The sequence below is a fragment of the Urtica dioica genome, chromosome 7 (assembly GCF_054948205.1).
Source record: "Urtica dioica subsp. dioica isolate 48M chromosome 7, U.dioica_male_clone48M_v1_H2, whole genome shotgun sequence".
Lineage (NCBI taxonomy): Eukaryota > Viridiplantae > Streptophyta > Magnoliopsida > Rosales > Urticaceae > Urtica > Urtica dioica.
Window position 1 is genome coordinate 44244686 of NC_142762.1, and position 10340 is coordinate 44255025.

The 10340-nt window shown below is 40.1% G+C and overlaps 3 protein-coding genes across 4 annotated transcripts; 1 reads left to right on the forward strand and 2 right to left on the reverse strand.

Moving 5' to 3' along the window:
• Window positions 1–898: 898 nt before the first annotated feature.
• Window positions 899–3379, reverse strand: LOC149391967 (uncharacterized). Of its 2 annotated transcripts, none has more exons than XM_089618644.1 (2): window positions 2816–3379; window positions 899–1359 (listed from the first exon to the last, which is right to left on the reverse strand). In XM_089618644.1, the coding sequence occupies exons 1-2, from the start codon at window positions 3237–3239 to the stop codon at window positions 1166–1168; spliced, it is 618 nt and encodes a 205-aa protein (XP_089474770.1). In that variant the 5' UTR covers window positions 3240–3379; the 3' UTR covers window positions 899–1165. The 2 variants fall into 2 exon arrangements, with proteins under 2 accessions (XP_089474770.1, XP_089474769.1); XM_089618643.1 differs by having other exon boundaries at window positions 899–1402; window positions 2816–3364.
• A 2351-nt stretch (window positions 3380–5730) lies between these two features.
• On the forward strand, window positions 5731–7940 carry LOC149391968 (F-box family protein). Its single transcript, XM_089618601.1, has 2 exons — window positions 5731–6690; window positions 7285–7940. Exons 1-2 carry the CDS (start codon window positions 5899–5901, stop codon window positions 7705–7707), a joined length of 1215 nt encoding a protein of 404 aa, XP_089474727.1. The 5' UTR covers window positions 5731–5898; the 3' UTR covers window positions 7708–7940.
• Window positions 7941–8391: 451 nt separating this feature from the next.
• On the reverse strand, window positions 8392–10235 carry LOC149391969 (LIM domain-containing protein WLIM1-like). Its single transcript, XM_089619285.1, has 4 exons — window positions 9894–10235; window positions 9427–9523; window positions 9300–9343; window positions 8392–8996 (listed from the first exon to the last, which is right to left on the reverse strand). Exons 1-4 carry the CDS (start codon window positions 10026–10028, stop codon window positions 8682–8684), a joined length of 591 nt encoding a protein of 196 aa, XP_089475411.1. The 5' UTR covers window positions 10029–10235; the 3' UTR covers window positions 8392–8681.
• Window positions 10236–10340: the final 105 nt, after the last annotated feature.

Below are 10340 nucleotides of genomic sequence, written 5' to 3' on the forward strand. Positions count from 1 at the left end.
TTCGTTACGCCATCAATTATATATCTTGCCGTCGACGACTACCAATTTCCGGTGAAGAAAGTTCTTTGAACATAGAGGAAGTGGAGATCCGGCGATGTTGAGGAGAAAGATGATGCGTATTGTTTAACGACGCAATCGCATACGCCATAGAAGCTCTCGAGCGTGGAGTCAAAACGACGTTGTTACATAGAGAAATGTCTTTCTATACGTGTTGTTTTGATGAATGCATAATAGTACGTCTGCGTTATGACAAAGAAGACCAAGCTCGCGGAGCTTCTCTGGTAACATGTATATGAAGATGAGGTCCCAAGCCCATGTGAAGGAATATATGCTTTCTTGTACCAGAAGAAGCATATGGTTGGGGAGACCTTTCACCATTTTTCAGAAAAGAAAGATTTGGAGGGACTGAATCGCAAGGATGAGATTTTTAAGGAATCTGAGAGAAAGTTATGAATTTCATTGATGGTCTGGACAGAGGCGTTAGCGAGGAACAACTGGGTTTTTTGAATTCCGGACAGGGATTTAAGGGAGCAAACAAGGGAAGTGATGATGTATAATGTCGTTTCTCTGTATGAAAAAATTGCCATTACTTAATCCGGAAGCGACAACGTGAACGTGATTGGGAACGGGTGATTCAGAAAAGCTGCTTGGCAAATGGAGATCTAAGGGAATCCATAATTACAAATGGGTTTTCGATTGGAAAAGCTCTTTCGGTTAGGATATTTCATATTTCGTAAGAAGCCAAGCTCCTCCAACTGATATGTAAATACGACGGACATGTAATTTGGACCATGGAATTTTGACTATAGGATTTACATTTGGAATATGTAATCTTCACAATAGGTCATTTGAATTTGAATGCAAGTGAAGCCCAAATTCTCATAAAAAGTTGAAGAGGTTTTACTATAATCTAATAGTTAGTTTTCTATTCACCAAAAGATTAACCAGATTCTTTTTACAAATAGATATCATAAACACGACCCACAAGAAATTGGTCAAAATACGTACAAGACCATCATATCTTATCCTTCTAATTGACTGACATTTTCGCGTCGTAGTGAAAAACCTGAGAACTAGCTTCGGATTTTAAGTATCAGGCGTGTCTCAAAAAAGGGTATAATCTTAAGAAGAGCCAAAAAAGCGCCATTGAATGTTTTCGTTAGAATCAAGAGATTTCGCTACTTGTTACCTCCGGAGAACGAGTAAGCACCATTTGGAACGGTTCGATCCCCGGGGTTTGGATGATTATCGCTTCCGGTTTCTTCCGGCAATAGAGAATATTGTTCTGTTTTTGGCACTTTGGGAGACCACAATGATTCTTTCTGGGGTGATATGGCTTCCACAGGACATTCATCTTCACTGTCAAGAATCAAGATAGGTTCAATCGGTGAGGATTTAACACCTGCATTGGAGAGGGAAATTAAGAGCAAGCACAAATGAAGAAACAATTTAGAAACTATGAAGAAAGCAAAAGTTGAAATATTAAGCAAAAGTTGAAATATGAGCATCAGCCAAATATATACATATAAGGCATACCCCTGTAATTTATGGAACTCCGAAACCACGGAGTACAATTTATGAATGTGAATAGCTTAGTGAAAATATGTTTTGAAAAAAATTATTCGAAATCAAAACGCTCAACTGATACAACGGAAAATTTTGTAATCCGTTTTAGAATCCTATTTCGGGAACAGAATTAGTAACATCAGAAGTAGTGCAAGGAAAATTAGAAAAGAAAGGCAATTAACTTCTGTTCTGTAATTCATGGGTGTGATCACATCAACACCAAAAAAAAAACTAATGGCTCGATGAATAACTGATTTAAGAGAGAAGTATATAAAGACGATAAGTAGATGAAAGGTCGAGGAAACGCACTATCGACCGCTTTTCTCTTTAACATAAAGTCAAACCACGAAGTGAGGACAGTTAAGAAATTTTAACCCTGCTTAATCAAATTCTCAATGCGGTTTTGTTTCTAAGACAAACTCAAGAATTTCAATAGAAAATTTTCATCACTGTATGTTTATCCAAAGAACACCAATGCTTCCTTTTCAACAAACCTCATAATACGGGCAGTACTATTATGAGTGGTTTTTTTTTTTCTTCTTCTTCTTCTATAGTTTGGAGATTCCCCCTTCTAGCACTATAATTTAGGCAAGTAAGGTCGGAGAGAATACGCCTTGTGCCCTGATTAGGCCAGTAATCCCCACAGGTTAATAATGGAAATTTAAATGTGGAAGAGACTAGATAGTAGATACTCTTATGTAAAAACCCACTAAATATACTCTTCCCAGAGTAAATTTTTACAATTATTGGCTCAAAAAGTCCCACAAAGCTAATTCCTTTCTTGGTTCACCACTCAACTTCAATCTCACACAACATCACCATAACTTGAGATGTTACTTTCATACCTATAAGGTGCCTTAATCCATTATGGGCTCTTCACAAAAAGAGTTATAATCACACAATAGCACAAACTACTATGTTTTAGACTCTCAACTACTTGCTATCAGAGAAAGAAAGAATGAAAAAAGGCATATACTTTAGAATCAAAATAGGCTTTATAATCAAAACTTTCAAACTAATCACACAAACGTTTAGCTACTTAATCAAACCTAAACAATAAACAAAATGTACTGAAATACATCCCAAACGAAGCACACCCTGATTTTGAACAATTAACCAGTCAACTTCTAAACGCACGTCAAACACAGAAATTCCAACATTTCTTAACCTTAACCCTAACAAATCTCAAATCACACCATTCGCTTCCAAATCTAACCAGTAGCGAAAACCCTAGAAAATACACACTCACCGGAGTTTCGTAGACCAGGAACGTACACATCATTCTCCAGCGAAGCGATTCGCTTTCTAGACTCCTCGACCTTCCTCCTCAGCTCCGACACCTCCGCCGAAAGGCTCTCCTTGTCCTTCGCCTCCGCCGCCATGTGCTCCATGGCCTTCGCGAGCCTCTCCTCCGCCGCAGCGAGCTCGTTCTGGAGCGCCAACTTCTCAATGCGATCGAGTTCACGCTTCTGGACCGCCGACTGGTTCTCCTCCTTCAGCCGCGAAATCTCTCGCCTCAGCGCTTCCTCGCGCGCCACAATCTCCGCCTCGGCCCGGTTGAAGTCGCTCGGCCGGAAGGTCGTCCGGAGATCCAAAATGATATCTGGAATGCTCTGATTTTCGCCGCCGAAAATGCTGGTGTCCGGCGGAATCGTGTCATTCTCCGTCTTCATGATGGGAATTTGAAGCAGGGGAATTGATCGGAAACGTAGCGGTGTTTTTTTTTACCTCTTTTTTTTTACATTTTTTTACCTACCTACAAATTTCTAGTACATAATAACCCATGAGTAATTTTTACCCATTTAATATTTGATTTATTAATAAAAAATACATAAATTAATAAATACGTTCACTAAAATTTGTTTAGAATTCATAAATATAATAATAATTTCAAACGAATAAAGTTTTGAGTAAAGTACTTAAAAATCATATACTGCTTATGCACATATAATTTTAATAAGTAATACTAGTATCCTACTCATTACCCATTTATTCGGGCAAGATTTTGCAGATACGCGATTACATGGGTAAAAGTACTAAAGCATTATTGTAAAGCATTGTGTTTATTGATTTTTTCTAGCGTAAATATAAAATTGAAACAATAAACACAACAGCAAAATCAAATGTCATAAACAAAATGACTAATAGTATAAGTGTTTTTAAAGGATTAAATTTCAAACTCAATATTAGATTGACATACATGGAATTGATATGATGAATAAGATTCCTAAAATAAAGATGACAAATGTAAATGTTGGACAATTTATAAGTGTTAGTTACACATTAAAGTGTCCATTTGAAAATGACAATATAAATAAAAATAGGTACTCTAGTAAATTAGTTGAATAGAAACTTGAGTTTGCAAAATAGCGAATGTTTAGTATTGGTATCGATATTTTAATCTTTTGTTTAAAGTAGTTTATTGTAAATTTATATTACAATGTGGCTCAAAGAGAAACAAGTAAAATTAGGATAACAATGCACATTGTTCCATGTCCACTATGCGTCGAGCATGCACCCACCCATCGCTTTCCTATAAGATACTCATTGGGGTAGTGGATGCCCGACAAGGACAACAAACTTTGTTAGGATGGTGGATTTATCAAAGAACGGTGTAAAAACGCTATCAATGAGTGATGTTTAGGTCGTGTGACCTCAAGAACAACCCACCCAAACGCATCATTGCGGAAGGGTGGGGTCACGTGCGCCCAGCCTGCCTTCCCGGCCACGTGGCAGGCTCGCCTACGCGCTTGCCTTTCGCACTGGCGAACTCCACGCCCGAGTGGCTTGTTGGCCACATGCCCGCATGGGCTTCCCGCCTAGCTCTCCTAGCCTCTTCATGCTAGGAAAAGTGCTCCCGCCCCAAATAATGGGTTTCTCGCCCATTTGGAGTTTTATCCTCGTCCATAGCCCGCCAAAATACCAAAATCACCCGCTCAGCACAAAAACACTTGAGCAACATCGATTTTGCTCGCCCATGATTCATTTTGGACAAAATTAAGGCTAAATCTTGGTTGGGACCCACCAAAACTCATATACCACCAACACCAACCTCAAACCTCTATAAATACCTCATACCTCTCCATTTTTAATGGAACTTTCTCTCACCCAAGGAAAAATAATGCAAAATTGCTCTCTCATTTTTCTCTCTTCATTTTCTTTCAACAAACACATTTGAGACCAAAAAAACAAAGAGGATTAAAGCCACTCTACTCACACAATATCACACAAGATAAAGAGAATCAAGTTTCTCTCATCTTATCTCTCTCACCTCAATACACACAAGATGAATGATATACTTCATTTCTCTCTATCATGGAAGAAGAAATAATCTCTGTCTCTGAAGTATCTCATTTCGCAAACAAAGGTATATCATGCAAAATTACATTCTTTCTCAAAAGTGTTCAAGAACTTGAGAACTCTAATTCTTTCTCTCTATCATGGAAGAAGAAATAATCTCTGTCTCTCAAGTATCTCATTTCGCAAACAAAGGTATATCATGCAAAATTACATTCTTTCTCAAAAGTGTTCAAGAACTTGAGAACTCTAATTCTCATGTTCTTCACTTAATAAGATAAATATTTCACCACACCCAAGTATCTCATAAGATTTAAAGATCAAAGAATCTTTAGGGTCAAGGCCCACAAAATTTTATCTCTTTCTCTTGACGTCTAAAGGAGCAGATTCTATCCCCTTTGTCACGATTCAAAGGTCTCCCAGAACTCTCGATCATCTGGGTTCTTACCCCAATTTTTCTTGAACCTCTCGATACCTAAAAAAGTGACTTAGGGTCCTCCAAGACGAGACATGTGTCTGAATCTGCTCGCGCCACGCATCTTGCAAGTGTTGATCGAAAAAAACCCATTGACAGTTGTTAATAACAATTCAAAGTCTTGATATTTTATGTATTAAATCTCCATTTCATATACTAAATTACATACAAATATTAGTCTTAAAACTAATATTTTATGTATGAGAGTTACACAAATATTTTATCTTGAGTATGCTAATTCATTTAATACCATATAATCGGGGGATTAAAAAAAATTGTTGAGAACAAAATACATATAATCGAGGGATTAAGTTTGTAAGGAGCTAGTTTGGGAAAAACTTTAAACACGTAAAGAGTCAAATAGGAGAAGCTGACGGAACATACACCAGCCCGCAGACGATAAAAGTGTGATACGAATATTACATTTTTATCCCATGCCACAACACGCAGTCAGTCACCGAGAGACCAGACCAGTTTATTTTTCCTCTGCAACACACACACACACCTTAATTCTTATGTAGATTCTTCCGTAAAAGCACCTAAATCCTCGCAAATCTGCGATGTCGTTCGCCGATTTCCCGGACGACGTCCTCCTCTGCGTCCTCTCCTTCCTCTCCCCCGCCGACGTGTCGTCCTTCGCGTCGGCGTCCAAAGGCTGCGATTCCCTCTGCCGGAGAACCGAGTCTCGCCTCTGGTTCGCCATGTGCCACCGCCGCTGGGGCTCCAAGGCCCGATTCTCCGCCGCAAATATCTCCCACCGCCTCTTGTATCGCACTCTCTCCCGCTGGGACGACCTCATCGGCTTCTGGCGCCGCAGCGGCGGCGCCGGAAACGAGTCTCCGCCGCTGGTCCTCTTCGAGTGGGGACCCAACTCCGTCCACGGCTCTCGGATCTCTCCGTCGAAGGACGGAACCTACGGCGTTGTGAAGTCGCCGTTTCTGCGGCTGAGCCTCTCCCCGGACGGCGAAGTCTCGAGCTTTATGGATCCCTCCGGCGGCGGAGATCTGGTGCCGGTGAGCGTGAGCGTGTTCGGGAGGACTCATTTCGTGGTGGAGGAGGAGGAGGATTCGAGCTCCGGGTTTCGCCGGAGCTCGAGCTCGAAGGATCTCCGGGAGGAAGAGGAGGAGGACGGTGAGGGCGGGTCGTCGGATTTTGGGTCGCCGGGGAGCTTGCCGGAGGTTTATCAGCAGGTGGCGAACCGGACGAGCCCGGCGTCGGAGCGAGCGGCGCGGAGGCAGAGGAGGAGAGAGAAGGAGAGGCGGGCTCGCCGGAGGAAGTGGGACCCACAGCACTTCGTTAAGGTCGTTCAGTGCTCTCCCACTCCTTCGCGGCCTCTTCAAGGTCTTTGGAAGGTATAATCATGAAAACCTCAATGCTTGATTAAATTCTTCTGGCAATCCTCAATTCAACTATTCCTCTTCGTTATGGTTATGTTTGGAACGTGGAAATTCTCAGTGAAAAGAAATGGAATTCATTGTTTTATTTTAGGGCCGAAGAAAATTTGAGGGAAAGAGAATGCAGAGAAAAAGTTTGAGGGATAGTGTATTGGGATTTAATATTTCTTGGAGAATAAATCTATGGGCTTTAACGAGCTTTAATATTTCATCACATTTTTTATTTTCGTCGTCAAATTTGCGCTCCAAATGTAACCTTTATGTGGATTGTTTGAATCTGATATAGGAAAACTAGGAGAGGAATACAATTTGCAAACTTATTTACTTTAGAAAATTTGTGACACAATGGGAGAGAAATAGAATTTTATGGGAATTTTGAGGCCTAAAACTCAAATCAGTTTTTTCACAGTTCTTGACAAAACGAGTTGAAAATGAAAATCCCTCGCCAGCGGATATCACAAGAAAGATAGACACGCTTATGATTTCAGATTTTTCATGGTAAAATTCGGGTTCCAAGCATATACCCTTTTTTTATGCATTTGAATTTGCCAGGGGATTTGCGGGGATGATATGAATTTGGGTTTCTATCTGATCGCGTATGACGATATCGGGTGCATAACCTGCCGGAAGGTGTGGAACTCGCCGGAGAACGAGGATTCGAGGCTCTTCTGGATCTCGGACACTTCGTCTCTCGAGTCTCCGTTCCCGGCGGAGGAACAGAGCCTGTATCGGAGCCGGGTTCATCTGAGACCGATCCCGGACGCGGCCCACATCGTCGAGACGCTCTCGCTCGAGCAGACCAGCTTCAGCGAGCTCTCTCGGATCCTCTATCTCAGCTCGAGCCTCGATTCAACTCGGGGAAGGGTGTGGCAGTACGAGGATGGGACGTTCGGGTTCGGATTTCTCGGAGACAATCTCGTGATAGACCTCAAGAGTGTCTCCGATAATGGCCGTCTTCTTGATTTACTTGACTGATGATTGTCTTTGAGCTCTGTTATCTTGCTTTGCTTGGCTTGGAACCAAAGAATTGACTTGGTTCCTTTCCATTCCATTTGTAATCTCTCTTTGCAATAATATATTGATTATAGCATCAGTGCATCACCACTTGTGATGACGATTCTTTATTGATGCCTTGTAACGTGAATTCCAAGCTTTCCTTTATGTTGTTTTTACAATAAAACAATAAAATCGAAAGAAGTTACTACCTCCGTACTTTTCTGTAGAAAGGTTTTGAAATAGAATATGATATCTACACCTAATAAAATTGTAGTTAAATTCATATCTAATTCTCTAATGATTTACTTCATATGTACTTCTCTCAGTTCTATTGTCTTGTCTTAATTTAAGCTATTTTTTAGGTCGACCATATGTCCAAACTCAAACTCTCCCTATTTTTATAGTTTTCAATGTTGTCCATATTGAGTTTTTTTATACTAATTTTAATTTGTGTCCAAGATTAGAGTTTTTTACGCCAAAAGAAAAAATAGTCTGTAAATTTATAGAAAATGAGGTTTTCATAGAAATTTTGGAAGTACCAGCTATTCTTACTCCATACTAAGTATCTTTAACTCGCCCTTTACAAATGGAAAAAAAGTAGGCCAAGGCAAAAAAAAAAAAAAAAAAAAAGAGAGAATTTTATAGAAGATTTCCAAAGGCAAAAAAAAAAGCAAATAAACTTATTTAGCTTCATCAGGGACATTAACAAGAGTTCACAAGCAAGCAAACCAAGTATTCTGTCTTTCAACATTACATATAAAAAAAAAAACCCCAATGGTGTATAGATCGCATCAACAATCTCAACAACAAAAAAAACAAAACCAAAAACCCAAAACGATTCAAAGTATACATACATACATACATACTCTAGGGGTGACAACAATAGTCATACAGAAAGCTGAATTTAGAAAGAGAGAGAGTCATGTGTGTATAGATATATGTATATCAAAATCTCAAATCTCGGAAGCCGCGGCTGCGAGTTCGGCAGCGGCGGCCTTGTTGGCGGGGTGGTCGCCCTCGAGCTGGCTGAGGTTGCCCTTCTCTCTGATGAGCTGGACGTGGTGGTGGCGGCAGTAGAGCCGCCCCTCGTGGGCGATGTAGTTGGACGGGCTTATGGTGCACCCTCCGTGGCAGCACTTGAAGCAGCTCTTGTGGTACGCCGTTCCGTTCACCGTCACCTTCTCTGTCGGATACACCGTGCTCTTGCACCCGAAACACTTCTCCCGGGTCCCACCAAACGCCCCCGCCGCCTTCACCACCCCCGCTTTCTGATCCCCAAATACAGCTTTATTATCGGTTTCTTTTTGGGTCCATTAGGAAAATACTCAATTTATACGTTTGACATTGCTAAATAGCTAACGTTTTGTAAATCGTAAGTAAATAATCACTTTAGATGTAAATCTTAAGTAAATAACCACTTTCATATACCAAACGTCGGTTATTTACTTAAATTTTCAGCTACGTCTTAAATTGGTTATTTATAACAAATGTTGACTATTTAGCAATGTCAAACGTTGGGGCTATTTTCCTATTTTTTTTTTCCTTACATTATGGGATATGAATTATATTACCTCGCTATCAATAGGCTTCTCTGGTTTGCTGATTTTGGGCGTTCCTGACAGTGTACCAAGTAATAAAAGAGTGAGTGATTGCTTTATCTTAATGAGTGGTTTTGTTTTTGCCTTTTGACTCACTGACCTTCAAAGCTTTTGTCAAGACTTCCGGTTCTCTTGAAAATCTGATCAAAGTGTGGCCTGCAATACAGTACTCCCTCAAACGAATTATAGTTGCTCAGCTGCAATTATTTTTAAAAAAAATATGTAACTATTGGGTAATGATCAAGTTGCACAAATGATACTATACGAGGAATTGAGAGAGAGAAAAAAAAAAAAAAAAACCCAACTATTCTATTAAATCCACAACTCAGTGGATCGGGGGATGAATCTGACCTTTACAAGACAACTAAAAGGTAACAAAGAGAACAGACAAAAAGTACAAGTCGAATACAGTCTTCTTAGGTAAGAATAGTACAGTGGTGTGGCGGGAATAGATTTTGAGAGTATTTATCCCATCTGAATCCCAACTATTGATTGGTATCAAAATGAGATTCAAGATAAACCAATAAACGGATTGAAAAAAATTCAAAAGGAGGTGAAAGAAATAACCTTTAGAGTTCCTTTGCAGTGGTGGCATCTGAAGCAGGCTTTGTGGTAAATCCGATTATCAGCGGTTAGCTTGTCAACGAGATAAACCGTCTTGTCGCAAGCCATACACTTCTGGGTTGTCCCTGCAAAGGCCATCTCTCTCTCTCTCTCTCTCTCTCTCTCTCTCGCTTCAAGACTTGGACTTGGATCGAAGAGAAGAGAAAAAGATTGTTTGTGTTTGGGAGAAGATAAGGGAAACTGAAGAGAGGTGTTGTGTATAGAAACGTGAGATTGCGGAAAAAGAAAGCAGAAGTTGGAAGGTGAGATAATTAAAAAGGCGGTCTCACTCCTTTAATCATTTTGTCCTGTTTTTAAGCACTTACCTAATGTTGTCTCTTTTATGATCTGTAAAAAAAAGTGAAAGATATGTTTTACTGATCTCATGATCAAGATTAGATCTATCACCCA

What these genes read in the sequence shown, in the direction of transcription:
- LOC149391967 (XM_089618643.1), bottom strand. Translation starts at nt 3,239, where the DNA reads ATGAAGACGGAGAATGACACGATTCCGCCGGACACCAGCATTTTCGGC. An exon ending in TCCTGGTCTACGAAACTCCG is followed by an intron (nt 1,403 to 2,815) that starts GTGAGTGTGTAT and finishes TCTCCAATGCAG; the next exon opens with GTGTTAAATCCTCACCGATT.
- LOC149391969 (XM_089619285.1), bottom strand. Translation starts at nt 10,028, where the DNA reads ATGGCCTTTGCAGGGACAACCCAGAAGTGTATGGCTTGCGACAAGACG. An exon ending in ACTGCAAAGGAACTCTAAAG is followed by an intron (nt 9,524 to 9,893) that starts GTTATTTCTTTC and finishes AAATAATTGCAG; the next exon opens with CTGAGCAACTATAATTCGTT. An exon ending in TCTTGACAAAAGCTTTGAAG is followed by an intron (nt 9,344 to 9,426) that starts GTCAGTGAGTCA and finishes GTACACTGTCAG; the next exon opens with GAACGCCCAAAATCAGCAAA.
- LOC149391968 (XM_089618601.1), top strand. Translation starts at nt 5,899, where the DNA reads ATGTCGTTCGCCGATTTCCCGGACGACGTCCTCCTCTGCGTCCTCTCC. An exon ending in CTCTTCAAGGTCTTTGGAAG is followed by an intron (nt 6,691 to 7,284) that starts GTATAATCATGA and finishes TGAATTTGCCAG; the next exon opens with GGGATTTGCGGGGATGATAT.